The sequence below is a fragment of the Callorhinus ursinus genome, unplaced genomic scaffold (assembly GCF_003265705.2).
Source record: "Callorhinus ursinus isolate GAN/ISIS: 27379988/994484 unplaced genomic scaffold, GSC_fseal_2.0 scaffold48, whole genome shotgun sequence".
NCBI classification, from domain to species: domain Eukaryota; kingdom Metazoa; phylum Chordata; class Mammalia; order Carnivora; family Otariidae; genus Callorhinus; species Callorhinus ursinus.
The window spans coordinates 6,853,072-6,868,299 of NW_027397110.1; the positions used below are offsets into that span (position 1 = coordinate 6,853,072).

General features: G+C 43.4%; 1 protein-coding gene and 1 long non-coding RNA gene across 3 annotated transcripts in view; one reads left to right on the forward strand and one right to left on the reverse strand.

Moving 5' to 3' along the window:
• Positions 1-15,228, reverse strand: part of MEI1 (meiotic double-stranded break formation protein 1) — a 71,853-nt gene that overhangs the window by 53,469 nt on the left and 3,156 nt on the right. The window contains exons 3-11 of the mRNA XM_025881637.2: positions 14,394-14,444; positions 12,497-12,570; positions 10,869-10,974; positions 10,149-10,352; positions 8,402-8,532; positions 3,726-3,840; positions 2,787-2,903; positions 1,526-1,625; positions 1,269-1,403 (exon numbers count right to left, since the gene is read on the reverse strand). Coding sequence (XP_025737422.1) covers positions 1,269-1,403; positions 1,526-1,625; positions 2,787-2,903; positions 3,726-3,840; positions 8,402-8,532; positions 10,149-10,352; positions 10,869-10,974; positions 12,497-12,570; positions 14,394-14,444 — 1,033 coding nt within the window. The remainder of the gene's footprint in view (positions 1-1,268; positions 1,404-1,525; positions 1,626-2,786; positions 2,904-3,725; positions 3,841-8,401; positions 8,533-10,148; positions 10,353-10,868; positions 10,975-12,496; positions 12,571-14,393; positions 14,445-15,228) is intronic.
• On the forward strand, positions 7,142-11,315 carry LOC141370861 (uncharacterized). Of its 2 annotated transcripts, none has more exons than XR_012375310.1 (3): positions 7,142-7,538; positions 10,136-10,281; positions 11,248-11,315. It is a non-coding gene; the product is annotated as an uncharacterized lncRNA (long non-coding RNA). The 2 variants fall into 2 exon arrangements; XR_012375309.1 differs by having other exon boundaries at positions 7,142-7,519.

Here is a 15,228-nt window from a genome sequence, read left to right on the forward strand (position 1 = left end):
GGGGTGGTGGGGGCCGGGAGGGATGGGGTGGCTGGGTGATGGACATTGGGGAGGTATGTGCTATGGTGAGTGCTGTGAATTGTGTAAGACTGATGAATCACAGACCTGTACCTCTGAAACAAATAATACATTATATGTTAAAAAAAAAATAAGAAGATAGTAAGAAGGGAAAAATGAAGGGGGGGAAATCGGAGGGGAGGACGAACAACGAGAGACTATAGACTCTGAGAAACAAACTGAGGGTTTTAGAGGGAGCGGGTCGGGGGATGGGTTACCCAAGTGATGGGTATTAAGGAGGGCACATATTGCATGGAGCACTGGGTGTTATACGCAAACAGTGAATCGTGGAACACTACATCAAAAACTAATGATGTAACATATGGTGACTAACATAATAAAATAAAATTTAAAAAATAAAATAAAGCATGCGTGGGGTGCCTGGGCGGCTCAGTTGTTAAGCGTCTGCCTTCAGCTCGGGTCAGGATCCCAGGGTCCTGGGATCGAGCCCCACATTGGGCTCCCTGCTCAGCAGGAAGCCTGCTTCTCCCTCTCCCACTCCCCCTGCTTGTGTTCCCTCTCTTGCTGTCTCTCTCTGTCAAATAAATAAATAAAATCTTTAAAAAAAAAAAAACATGCAGATGGGGCACCTGGCTGGCTCAGTCTGTGGAACACACGACTCTTGATCTCAGGGTCATAGTTCCAGTACCACACTAGGTATAAAGCTTACCTTAAAAAAAATTTTTTTTAAAAACATGCAGAGAATTGGGAAGAACTCTTCCAAATTAAAAATATGAAAGTAGGGCGCGTGGGTGGCTCAGTCATTAAGTGTCCGCCTTCAGCTCGGGTCATGTTCTCTGCTCGGCGGGAGGCCTGCTTCTCCTTCTCCCACTCCCCCTGCTTGTGTTCCCTCTCTCACTGTCTCTCTTTGTCAAATAAATAAAATCTTAAAAAAAAAATGTGAAAGTAAAAATAAAATACACAGTAGAAGGGTTGAAAGATAATAAAGTCAAGAAAATTTTCCAGAAACGACTGCATAATGACAAAAAGATGAAAAACGGTCAGAAAACAAAGAAAATTAGAGGACCAGTCCAGGTCCAACATTTGAACAGCAGTTCCAGAAAGAGAGAACAGAGTAAATAGAGTATTGGAAAAAAATTCAAGAAAATTTCCCTGACCTAAAGGATAAGTACAGCCTGGAAGCTCCCCTGGCTTGACCTGGCCCACAGGGCACAGAGAGGTAGAAAGTTCAGCCTGCCTAGGTCTCTCACCTCAGAAAGGCAGAAATGGCCTTCACTGCCTCAGCAGCCACTTCCAGCACAGGGCTGCTTACTGCTTCTTGGAGAGCACGGCCTGCATCTCGACACATGTCTGAGCTTGGGAAGAGCTTGATCTCCTCTGGCTGCCTGAGAAATGGTAAACGAGCAATGAGTAAGTGAATGCCTATCACTGACACCACCCGGAATAAACACTTCTTTCCTTCTCCAGTCTGGCCCCTACAGGCCTGACACCCCATCACTTTGCTCACCGAGTCAGGATCTCAGCAAAAAGCAGCAGGCCCTGCTTATGGAGTTCTGTGTTGTTCATCCTCAGGCTTCCCTGTAGGCTCCTCACAACGGACTCGATTCCTATCTCAAAATGACATGGCAGAGGCCAGTGATCAGTGCTTGGTAGTTCCTTCACTGCCTGCCCAGGAGAAGTGAGAGGCCCTGGACAGCACATATTTGCTGGTGGCCCTTCATGGAGGGGCCCTGACAAGACTGAACTGATGGAATGGGACTGTGAGATCTTTGAGGGCGGGCCCTTATCTGATTCATCTCTGTCTCCCTGAAACTCAGCACAAGCCATAGCACAGGCCCTGGTACTCGAGGTATTTAGTAAATGACTATTGATTGAGTTGTGCCTTTTCCACTAGACATACTCATATTCCTTCTCAAAGAATCAGGTCAGACCTCCACTCCTTCCGGAAGCCTTCCCTAATCCACTCACGCAGAGCTATGGGCCTCCACTAAGCTCCCACACCTCCTATACTTCCCTCTGGCAGAGCCCTAATTGGCTCGTTTGTATCTCTCTCTCCTTCCAGAGGACAGGGACCACATTATATGTATCGCTAAATCTCTAGGTCCCAGCCTAGGGCCTGGCACAGAACAGGAATATAGAATATAAAATGAATGACTAAATGTGCCCAGTCTAAAAATCCAGACATGATATAAAAAGTCCCAGACAAAAAAAGTATCACCAGGAAGGAAGAGGAAGGGACAGTTTCAAGAAACCATGAAAGAATGAATCAGCTAAACTTAGGGACTAACTAGACGGACACCTACCTGGGGGAGAGGAAAAGACTGAATCCAAGGCTGAGTAAAGTTGTTCTTAAGGTACAGGAAGAATGCATTCAGGGGCTAATAGGAGTACCTTTCTCTTGCCAAACATACAGACTTCTGCTAATCAGCGAAGGCAACTGTCTGGATATCATGGCTTGCATATGGAATCTGGTAATGAGTTTGGGCTGATGGAAATGACCAGACCCAGCACTCCCCTCCAAGGTGTAGGCTAGCCCCCCATCATTCCTACTTCTACCCAACTTCAAAGTACTGACCACCCTAGGGGTGTGTGGGTGGCTCAGTCAGTTAAGCATCTGACTCTTGTTCTCAGCTCAGGTCTTGACCTTAGGGTCATGAGTTCAAGTCCCACATTGGGCTCCATGCTGGGCATGGAGCCTACTTAACAACAACAACAAAAAGTGCTGACCACCACCCTACCCAGAACTATGTAGGACTCCCACTACAAACCGTACACCGTGTGGCACTTGGAAAAAAAGAGTGGCTCTTCTGCCAGGAGTATCAAGCAGTTGTAGCTGGACCAGACAAGCACTTCGCTGGAAGAGGAAAGGTGTTCAAAGAGGAACTCTGGCCGGGAGAGGGGAGAAAACAATAAATGACAGTCACGTGATCACAGTCCCCTCACTAAATCTAGGGCCTTGGATTTATTCAGCATCTAACACCTGTTACTTCATCTGTTCACACACACTCTCCATGAGACATGATCATGAATTCACAGATAAACCCGAAAAATGACCTCAGGGTTTGGTCTAACCTCACCTTTTTAACAGGTGAGGAAAGTGAGACCCAGAGAGAGCTACTGTTAATGGTAGAGGTGGGACTGGAACTCAGGTCTCTTAATTCCCAGGATGGGTAACAGCATGATGCAGAGAGAAGATTTTAGAGCCAGAGAGGCTTGACTGCATGCCCTTCTCTGCCAGTGATTAGCCTTGTAAATTTACACCTGTTATTTTTCCCTTCTCTGATCCTCAATTTCCTTATCCATAAAACAGCCAAGTTGAGGACCTAAATGTGGCGACACTTACAATGCACCTCAGGGCGTATTTCCTGGTCATAACAAGCCCTTGAAAAACCTTAGTTCCCTTTGCCTTCCTGGTCCACAGGTCTTTCCATCACCCTACACTACGTGTTACTCCTAGATGGTCAAGTAAATGACAAAGATCAGTAACAGATTGCTCAAGGTCATCCAAGAGATCTGTAGCAAGAGGAATCACTTTATGAGGCCTACTTCTTACAGCCTGTCCTGTACAGCTGAGCCTGCCATCAACCTGTCTCTCTAGTACGCATTATCAAAGAACCCCAATAGGACAGCTGCTGCTACTGAGACTCCAGGGTCTCCAGTCAGAACTCTGGGGTCTTCAGAGGAAAAGATTTGAAGGAATTCTCTACCTGGGATGTCGGCATGGATGAAGGCTGGGGCATGCTTCACTGGGGAGTGGACCAGCACTGCAGTTATACAGTGGGTACTGGCCACCTGCAGAGTCTCGTCTCTAGAGAGGAGAAGCTGGAGAAACAGGCAACAAGAGGTACTGCAGTCACACCACTGACAGGGCCTATCCAGCGTCAGGCACGAGGATGGTGCTCAGGGACAGCAGTTATGGATTATGGGAAGGGGTTTCTATGAAGAACAGCAGGTGGGAAACAGAACAAAAGAACACAATGGCATCAAAGAACACTAAAACCATCACCAAGAAAGCTTTGGGCCTTCATTGACAAAAGTACTTTCACAGCCCTCATCTGGTTTTGATGCTTGCAACAAGCCTAAAAGATAACATGGGAAGGTTCTACTGTGAGTCTCACTTTACAGAATGTGCTGAAAAGAACTAACAATGCAGGCATGAGGCTGTTATCCTTAGAAAGGCCCGTCTGTAAAGTTGGTCAATGCCTGGATTTGGGAAGCTGGATTTCAGGAGGGCTCCCACCACTCACAGAACCAGTAAGAATGACTCTTTGTGACTAAATTATTTGTACAAACAATGTAGTCTATGCTGAATACCTGTCGTCTTTCTGGAAGTTTGGAATTTTGGCATGTGCTAGGCAGAGGGTGCCGACGTGACCAGTCAGCCCCCAGTAAAAATTTTGGGCACTGAGACTCTAATGAGCTTCCCTGCCAGGCACCATCTCACACGTGTTGCCACAACTCATTGCTGGAGGAATAAAGTGCATCCTTGTCTGACTCCACTGGGAGAGGATTCAAAATCTTGTGCCTAGTTTTCCTCTGAACTTTACCCCATATGTGTTTTCCCTTTGCTGATTTTGCTTTGTATTCATTCACTGTAATAAATAATAGCCGTGAGTATGATTATCTGTTGAGTCCTGTGAGTCCTCCTCGTGAATCACTGAACCTGGGGGTGGTCTTGGAGACTCCCAACATACAGAGGAAGGAATTAAAGCTCATGGAGGTTAAGTCACTTACTCCAGGCCACACAGCTAATAAGTGGCAAAGCTAAGGCAGAAACCCAGGTCAGCCATGTCCAAATCTAGGAGTCTCCCTACAGCAGACACCTCCTCCACCAAAGTTTTAGATCAGGTTATTCCTCTACTCAAAACATTTCAATGAATTTCCATTGTACTCTGAATAACATCCAAACTCCTACGGGACACCATACCTATTAGGAGTCCCATGATACTTTCAGAAATCAAGGAAAGGGGGGGCACCTGGGTGGCTCAGTCACTTAAGCATGGTTTTGGCTCAGGTCATGATCTCGGGTCATGGGATCGAGCCCCACACTGGGCTCTTTGCTCAATGTAGAGTCTGCTTCAGATTGTCTCTCCCTCTCCTTCCTGGTCACTTGCTCTCTAATAAATAAATAAAATCTTTAAAAAAAAATAAAAATTTCTTTAAAAAAAGAAATCAAGGAAAGGGTTAACTGCAACTGCAGACAAGTGTAGGAGAAACTGGCCTCCTATGGGAAAATGGCAAGTAGAACATATATCATGAGACAAAAGAGAGTGTGTCCGGTTTTAGAGCTTCAGAGGAAAAGGACAAAGTCACACTCCTATCTGGGAGAGACACATCTGAGGACCGCAAGCTTAAACGCATTTCAGTCGTGTCAGACTTAAAAATGGACACATGACGGACCACCCTTTCCGTTAGTATGGAAAGGAGTTTCTAGATAGTCTTAATCTTTATCTTGTTCCCTTTTATACAGGAAATGACATGCATTTCAAGATGCTATTGATGTAAGGCAAACTATTATTTTATACGCCACTAAAAGAAAAAGAGCTATAATTAAACTATGACACACTATTGATGGTAAAGTGTCTCCCAATTTCCGAGCTGCTAAAATATGAAACAGAATATATCTTAGAAAAATGATATTCAACTCTTACGCAAAACGATGATTCTTGGTTTAAAGTGTATATTCCTTATTGTGTGAGAAAGAAACGCTCCAATCCTACTTTTCCATCATAAACAAAATTAACTATGAAAATTTATCTTTAAAAAAGTCCTAATGGGGGCACCTGGGTGGCTCCACTGATTAAACATCTGCCTTCAGCTCAGGTCATGGTCCCAGGGTCCTGGGATCGAGCCCCACATTGGGCTCCCTGCTCAGCGGGGAGCCTGCTTCTCCCTCTCTCGCTCCCCCTGCTTGTGCTCCACACCCAGTCAAATAAATAAATAAAATCTTAAAAAAAAAAGTCTTAATTATTTACCATGACCCATCAGGACTTGCACAATTTTCCCTGCTTAACCTCTAGACTCATCTCTGGCCACTTCACATTCTACCCACCATCCATCCCATTGGCCTCCGTCTGCTTCTGGAACATATCAAGCATTTATTTGCTATTCTTTAGCTTTATTTGCTATTCTTTCTGCCTGAAATGCTTTTCTACCCATTCTTCATATCACTGGCTTACTTATTTAATTAATTAATTTATTTACAGCTTCGCCGAGGTATAACTGATCACTGGCTTTCTTTAATTCTTCAAGTGTCAGCTCAATCATCAACCCTTCAGAGAGGCCCTGCCTGACCACCCAGCCTATAGCTGGCCTTCCTCACTATCTCATTTCCTCTTTATTTCCTTTGTAGCAAAACAAGAATTACTTTGCTTGTCCATTTACCTGTTCATAACCTGCCTTCCCCACTAGACCGTGCAAGGGCAAGGAATTCATCTATTTACATACCATGATATTCCCAGTGCCTAACACAGTGACTGACATATCGCAATAGCGCTCAGTATGTATCTGACTAAATGAATGAATAAACATTGCAACAGCAGGGACACAAGCATTGACAATCTATTCCCAGGGACCTAAATTTTGGAAGAATAAGTTGATTATCAGCCAAAAGCGGGAAGGAATAGCATCAGAATCTGACAAAAACGCCAGAACAGAGGTAAAAGGATACATGTCAGTCTTCTCTTTATTTAAAATTTTGGTATTTTGTTCATTATGAAGTTTGTGCATTGATTTTTAAAAAAATCAAATTGATTTTGTAAAAAAATATTGCATTAAAATACTATCTATCTTGATTGCTGAGTTTTTTAGCATCCCCTTAAATTTTGCACCTAAGGCAAGTGCCTCCCTCATCTCACCATAGCTGCAACCTTGCTGGTTGCTGTAGTAAAACAATATGTTGATCATCCAAAATTGTCAAGAGAATAACAGTCTCCACATAAGAATGGAGGATAGGACCCCTAAACCAAGATTCCTATCTCTGCAATGCACTGTCCCCCAAGGGAAGTGCTCTCTAATCTCTGTCCCTGCCACCATTATGCTTCCTTGGTGCACTGTGAGGTCACAAAACCTTGTGCCCTCCTGAGCCTGAGATCAAATGTTCTAACTAGATGTTACCATGGACTCCAGGATGGCAGCAACAAAATGAGCACAGAAAAGAATTCAGTATGAGATTTTCTGGTTCAGAGTCACAGGACTTGCTCCTCAGAGTTCACAGGCCCTGAATGGACCTTTTTAGAGGCATCCCAGGGAAACAAAGAGGAGCAGTTTAAACTGGTTTTTAATATTTACCTTATCTATCCCCAATTGCCCTTTCCCACTTTTGATCAGGGCTCCTCCTCCTTCCTGCAGGAGTCCCACAGTCTAGTCAATCAATGATTATCTCCACTATCAGATGAGGATAAGTAGCTCTGCCAAGCCCTGTGCTGAGCACTGCAGAGAGGTATAGCCAAATTCAGGTCCTGCCCTAAAGAAACTCCCAGATCAACCACAATATGGTGAAGTAAGTGCTGTGACACAAGGTACATTCTGCCTAAAGGAACTAAGAGGAAAAGGGAACCCTATAGGCCTTGAAGGATCAATAGACAAAGGAGAGGGGAAAGGCAAAGGGGAAGAGCATCTACGCAGGCAGAGAGACAGGACGTCCGAGCACATGCAAGGCCAGGGAGAAGTTACATATGGCTGGGGCATGGGTGGTGGGGTGGAAGAGACGGGTTAATAAGGCTGAAGGGATAAGCATGATTCAGAGAAAGGGGGCTCTAGGTACCAAGCTAGGAAGCTTGAGTTTTATCCCTAAAACAACCGAGATAGCTTTGTTTCTGTTGCCGCCTGTATTCTACATTATCAGCCAGCCTAGATGTTAAGGGGAAGATACGTATATAAGGATTCACAACTGAAATAAAACCTACAGTTGACCCCTGAGCAATATGGGTTTGAACTGCACAGGCCCACTTACACATGGATTTTTTTTCGATAAATACAGTACAGTACCACAAATATTTTCTCCTCCTTATGAATTTCTTAATAACCTTTTCTTTCTTCTTACTTTATTGTAAGAACAAAGTATATAATACATATAACATACAAAATATGTGTTGATTGATTGATTGTTATCAGTAAGGGTTCCAGTCAACAGCAGGCTATTAGTAGTTAAGTTTTGGGAGAGTTGAAAGTTTTATGTGGATTTTCAACTGCTTGGGGGGGGGTCACGCCCCAACCCCTGTGTTGTTTAAGGTTCAACTGTACTTTCAGTACTCTAACAGCATATTATTTGGGTCAGGAAGAAAACACCTTGACAGTCTTAGATGGTAGTGATACAAGGGCCAGGAGCCATTCAGGTTCCCTTGTTATTGAACCTAGAGACCAGGAATCACAAGACAATCACCTTTTTGAGCACCAAAGGCAATGAGGTCTTTTCTGGTGGCCCCTCAACAACCTCAGTACTTTCCGCCATTGCAGACTTGTTCATGATCACAGACACAAAGAGATCATACTTCAGCAGCTGCCTCAGCAAACCTAGAAAACGAAAGGGGTAGGAGGTGAGGCAAGAGGAGTAGAGGTACCAGAGTACACCCCAGGTAGCCCCGCAAGCACCCTCTGGAAACTTCCTCATGTCTCCTTAAACATTCCTAAGTATTTTGTAGGTTTGTTTGTTTGTTTTTTTAAGATTTTATTTATTTGAGAGCATGAGCAGGGTGGAGGGGGGTAGAGGGAGGGGGACAAGCAGACTCCCCACTGAGCACAGAGCCTGTAGTGGGGCTCAAGCCTAGGACCCCAAGATCATGACCTGAGCCAAAGTCAGACGCTTAACCTACTGAGCCAACCAGATGCCCCAGTACTTTGTTATTTTTAATGCTGTTATAAATGGGATTGTTTTAGTTTCTTTTTCAGATAATTCACTGTTAGTGTATAGAAAACAACTGATTTTATATCCTTTAACTTTACTAAATTCATTGTTTAACAGTTTTTTGGTGACGTTCCTAAGTTTTCTATATACAAAATGATGGCATCTGCGGAGACAATTTTACGTCTTCCTTCCTAATTTTGATACCTTTTATTTCTTTTTCTTGCCTTATTGTTCTGGCGAGGACCTCTAATACAATGCTGGATAGAATCCCACACTTTTCTGGGCAACCTCCATGACAACACTTACCACACAGGGCTCTAATTGTCCACATCTGTTTTCCATACTAGACTATGAGCTCCTTCAGAATAGAGCTCGGGTTTGCTCATCTTTATGACCCCAGGGCCTGGCACAGGGCCTGGCCCCAAATGAACACTCACTATGTGTGACTGGACTGCTCATAACAGAACTCTTGGCCTAAACTGTGAAAAGAAACTGTTGTCACTTAGACTATGCATTTCCCTGTTGCTCCTGCTTTGGAGCGGGCCCTCACCAGTCACCAATCATAGTGCCCATGTGCTCCACCCAAAATGTGAAAGCTCCCTACTCAGAAGCATTTGATAGATCTTGTGTACCTATGTAAAGAAGCAGAAGAGGCTGAAAGGGTACGCTGGGGCTCCTAAGGAGCCTCAAATAACAAGTAGAAACACCTGCACAACACCCAGGAGGCCAGAGGGACGACAGATGATTTTTCAAATAGGAAAGGGAGAGAACACGAGCTGTGCAGTGTGAAGATTAACTTGACAGCAAAAACAGGATACACTAGGGCAGGCAGTAAAAACCGGAGATAGAAAATTGTTGGTGCCACTTTCCTCCTTCTTTTTCTTCCAAAGGCAACATTCTTTTTCTTTTTAAATTCTATTTATGCATTTGAGAGAGAGTGTGTGAGGGAGAGAGAATGAGTGGGGAGGGCAGAGGGAGAGGAAGAAGCAGACTCCCTGTTGAGCAGGAAGCCAACATGGGGCCAATCCCAGGACCCCGAGATCATGACCTGAGCAGAAGACAAATGGTTAATCAACTGAGCCACCCACGTGCCCAAAGGCAACATTCTTAAGATGCCACACCAACTCTAGTCATCTACCACAGTCTGTGCATTTTAGCTCCCCAAACCATGACTTCTACCCTTTGCAAAGCAGCAAACTTCCCCACCACTAAAGAGCCAACATCTCAAGTCCTCAAGCAAAACCTCAAAAGCTTTCTCTCTTTTCTCTCCAGTCCTACATCTTACCCAAACAGTTGATCTGTAGCTCCTTTGTCTGGGCACCATCCAGGGTGGAAAGGAAGAGAGGACACAGCTTCTCCTGGAAATGGCCCGAAAGCGTCTCAGCGGCCACTGGTGAGGAGTACAGCTTCCCATAGAGGTAACACACAGAAGCTTGCACCCCCTCACTGGGGTACACTAAACCTCTCAACAGATGCTCCATCAGGTCACCTGTCCATAAAACAGCCAAGGGGCCAGGGAAACCTCACAATGTCAACTGCTGTATGAAACTCCAAACTATTGTGCCCAGTAGGGTAGTAATGGTAATCTCCTATAATCCCCCTAATAAATGATTTCTGGGTACTTAATCAAAAGGGAAAACCAAGGCTTAGAGAAGTGCAGTGATTTACTCTGGGGTAAATACTCTGTGAGATATTTATTTGCATCTTACTGATAGAAAAAATACTTCTATATTCCAAAATTAATTCCTCCTTTCACCCAAAGGAAGGTTCAAAAATAGGTATTTAATTAGTTTGTGTTAACATAAAGAATCAAAATAGCTCAAGACCAGAGTCAATAAATACTTTTTTCAACTTGGCCAACACAGAGTACATTTTGCAGATGAGAAAACTAAAACCTAGAGAAGTGATGACTTCCCAGGTATATATACTGAATGGACCACCCAGATGGAAGTGTGATCAAAGCAGGTAAAAGGGTAGTGGCAGCTCTTTCCCAGAGGTCACTCACGGTGCTCCATTACGAGTTTGTCTGCCAGGGGAGGGATGGCATCCACCAACTTGCCGAGAAGGGTCAGGGTGGCCAGGCTGCCTCTCATGGAGGGCATGTTACACAGCTATAGAAAAGTGAACACATTCTGCTCTATTATTAGGACCAGGACAGATCTCCCGCCGAAATGTATCTTGCTCTATCCAGACCAAAGCCTATTTTGTATCTGTCTCTCAACACAATCAGTAATCAGCCTCTTTAACTAAGTGTCTATCTCCCCTATTGGACTGGGAAGATCCTGGGGAAAGGCTCTGATCAGATTCCTCTCAGAGTGCTCAGTACCTAGCTCAGGACATGGCTGTTAAACTGAATTAAAATTAGCATATTTTGTCTTCTATAGAGCCAGAAACTGGGGGGTGAAAGTTGGGAACATCATAAAGACAGAATTCTGGATCAGTGCAAAAAAAAAAAAAAAAGGTATTATTATTATTATCATTATCATAGCCATTATTGAATACTATTTGCCAGGCCCTATGCTTGATGGTTTACAGGGAGAGTCAACAGTATATATTTCCCTTCTCTAGCAACTAACTATAGCATCTTTTTTTTTTTTTAAAGATTTATTTATTTATTTTGAGAGAGTGAGAATGAGAGAGAGAGTACATGAGAGGGGGGAGGGTTAGAGGGAGAAGCAGGCTCCTCGCTGAGCAGGGAGCCTGATGCGGGACTCGATCCCGGGACTCCAGGATCGTGACCTGAGCCGAAGGCAGTCACTTAACCGACTGAGCCACCCAGGCGCCCTAACTATAGCATCTTAAGCAAGACTCTTAATTCCTCTGGTGAGAAATAATAATAGTATCAACTTCATAGGGTTGTTAGGACTAAATGAGATACTGCACGTAAACCACCTAACACAGTGCCTAGCATTTGAAAGTACTCAAAAGTGGCACCATTATAATGATAAGTATTGATACATATAATTACAAATTCAAGCTGATATATTAATCATATGCAGAGTAATTATAATGAAATGATAATTTAGTGTAATTTACAATTACACGTTGCTCTTGGGGTTAAGATAAACATGTCTTCCTTTTGCAAAAAATAAAGAGTGATTCTGATATTATTCCTAAATCTTAAACACAATGCAAAAGCTACTTATTGAATTGGTATCTTTGACTACCTTGGAGAAGGCAGGTTAAATATACCTACTCGGTGCCTGCCTTAGATGCTTAGATAAAAGCAAATGACTTCAGTATAAAATACTGTATACAATCTAAACCAAATAAAAAGACCAAGGCAAGACATAGTAAACACAGTTCCTTGATAAATTGATCAAGAAAATCCATGTTGTACTTAGGACATAGAGAATAACCATGGGATGATTATGTCAGAAAGACGGGACTTCACCACACGGAGGTAGCATTTGGAAGATTGAAAGGGGAAGGAGGGAGGCTACAAACAGTAGTGGAGCAGGATCAGAAGACCCAAGCCTTAGCGCTGGCTCTGCCACTGACTCAGTGACCTCACGCAGGCCCCTTTCTCTCCATATTTCAATCTCCCCATCTATCTATCCAAAGAAGGGTGGGCCCAGCTCTGGTATCTGAAGATTCTGAGGGGTACTCAAGAACCCACATCTATTTACTGACCTCTCTGTGGCACTCATCCAGCAGGCAATGTATGATGTGCTCTAACTTCAGCTGAGTTGTAAGCTGGATGAGGACTGAACAGACACAGTAGCATTACTAACCAGAAGACAACCCCTGGCTCACACTTCACCTTTCATAGCCCTTCTACTCAAAGTCATTTGCTTGTGTTACCAGTATAGTCTTTTCTATCTCCCCAATTAAACTGTGTGTATATATCCAAACCAAAGGATTTCTGGCTTCTTCATTGTTTTATATCAGTGGTTCACAATGAGGCTGCACATTAGAATCATCTAGGAAGTTAAAAAAATATAATGCCCAACTCCCACTCTAGACCAATTAAATCAGAATCTCTAGAGAAAGAGCCTAAGCATTTGGATATTTTTTAAGTTACCCAGGTAAGTCTACTGTGAAGCTAAGGTTGAAAACTACTATTTTATATTATCTCTACTTTTTTCCTCCTCACAATTTGCTCCTTCGTATACTAGAAAACAGAATTATGGGTGAGTTCCCATGCCAATAATTGCCTACAATATTATCTCTCAACCCCAAACCTGTCCTTCTATACAATCATTTGTGATGTTTGCTAGTATGTTTGAGGAGCGGTGAAGAAGAGGCTGGCTCTGCAAGTCTGGGAAAAGCTACAAATTAGATTTAGCAGCTGCTGCAGAAAGGCTCTAAATTAGATTTAGCATCTGCTGCAGAAAGGCTCTGCCACTTCCAAGGTAAGGAAGCATTCCAGGATAATAGAAACAGGAAGAAGACAGGCAGCAAACAGGAAACAATGAGGAAGGAGCAAGTCCTTCTTCTCTGTCTTTGCAGTCTCTATCTAGAGCCTACCGCCTCAGTAAAGTTCCTGGGGTCTGATGAAGATTTGCAAGTTATGCTGGCACCAACCAGAAGTGGATGGCTTTAGGATTAGAGCCCCACTCAAGAGTGGCTGAATGAAGGGAAATCTCCCCATTCCCACCAGTGGTCAGAACTTCAAGTGGTATATTTGTTTGTCCACATTCTCTAGACTGAGAGATGGTCAGAGGGATATACAGATCCTATTAACTTATGATCTGTCACAGCTGCTAACTGTATGGCTAGATGGTCATGGACCCAGGAACAGTCAAGCAGCATCCTCTCCACAGAGAAAACTTAGGTTTTAATAATTCCAACCTCCTTTTGTTTCCCAATCTCTAAGGCTGGAAGCTACTTTCTGAAATTGCTACCTCTGTGAAAACTTGGTGTTCTCTTTTTGCCCTCAGTTACCCAGTTAATAATTCTTTATATTAAAATTTTCCCTGTTTAAATAACTTGTGTGGTTTGTTTCCTGACTAGACCCTAACTGATACAATTGCTCTTTCTGCAAGAATCCTCCTATCCCAACTCTCGTCTTCTTTCTCCTTGAGCCCTTTAAAGTTTATTTTTTTAGTAATTTCTACACCCAACATGAAGCTAGAACTCACGACCCCAAGATCAAGAGTCATAATGCTCTTCTGACTGAGCCAGCCAGGCACCCATCCCACATTTCCACAGCTTTTACCATCACCTATGTGCAGACAACTTCCAACCAACCAGTGTCATGAATGGAGTGAAAACAGAGTTTGTACACGCCTTTCTAACAGTATTCATCAGCTCTCATTATTTGCCAGCCAATCTCTCCTCCAGATTGTAAACCCTCAGAGGGCAGGAACCATGTCTTACCCGTCTATATATCCCTAGTATCTGATACAGTACTTGGCACAGAGTAGGTGCCTGAGAGAGAAGTGCAGGCTTAGTGACTGACAACTGAGTTTTCTTGATATGTGTCTAAAATAAAACATTTATTTCATCAAGATCTCAAATAACCAGAGCTGCAATTCAGGCTAATATCCTCAGCTTCAAATGCTAGGTACACACAATTTCACCTTACCTTCAATACAGAGGTCTGTTACACTCCCACCTTCCACATTGCATAACAGCCCTTGGAGCCGAGGGAGAAGAGAGGGGGATGGTTAATAGTTAAAAGAGAAGCAAACCCACAAAGGTACACTATAAATTCTAGACTAATAGCAGCTTTAAGCAATGTCCCAGATAAATGCTATCCTCAACACTAAACACCTAGACTTTCAGTGACCCACTCTGGCTTTAAAAGGATAAAAACAGTCAGTGTGGCACAGCATAAAAACTGAGTGCTCTGGAATCTGTAATAGACGTGGGGTAAAATTCCAGTTCTGCCAGTTGTTAACCATGACTTCCCTTAGCCTTGGGGACCATCTTCTCTCCCTTAAAGAACTGTCTTGGCAATTAAAAGCCTGAAAAGCCTCTAGCAGAGAAAAGTACCCAATATGACTTAGCTCCCCTCCTCCCTGAAAGGGCTCTTTCCATAGGACGTTATAATTATATTAAAAGAAGGGACCTTTAATCCATCTCAGGCACAGAAGAGGGAAAGTAATTCAATCAGGGTCACCAGGTCAATGGAGTCTAGTCTGGACCTTCTGATCCTATTCAAGGGTCAGAGTGGACTTTCTGAAAGATCACACATTTCCCATATTCATATTCACACTTTTACTAACCTCTTGGCTGTAGCAAAGCCAGTTACCATCCAATGCATCATGTATCTTAGAAAGGGGATCACTTCATCATCATATGACAAAACAATTTACTAATAAATTAGACTGTTACATGGCAAAAAACCTAAATTGTCTTTCCAAGACCATTTTTCCAAACCCCAAAAACAAATATACATGCTATACATACAAAATTCA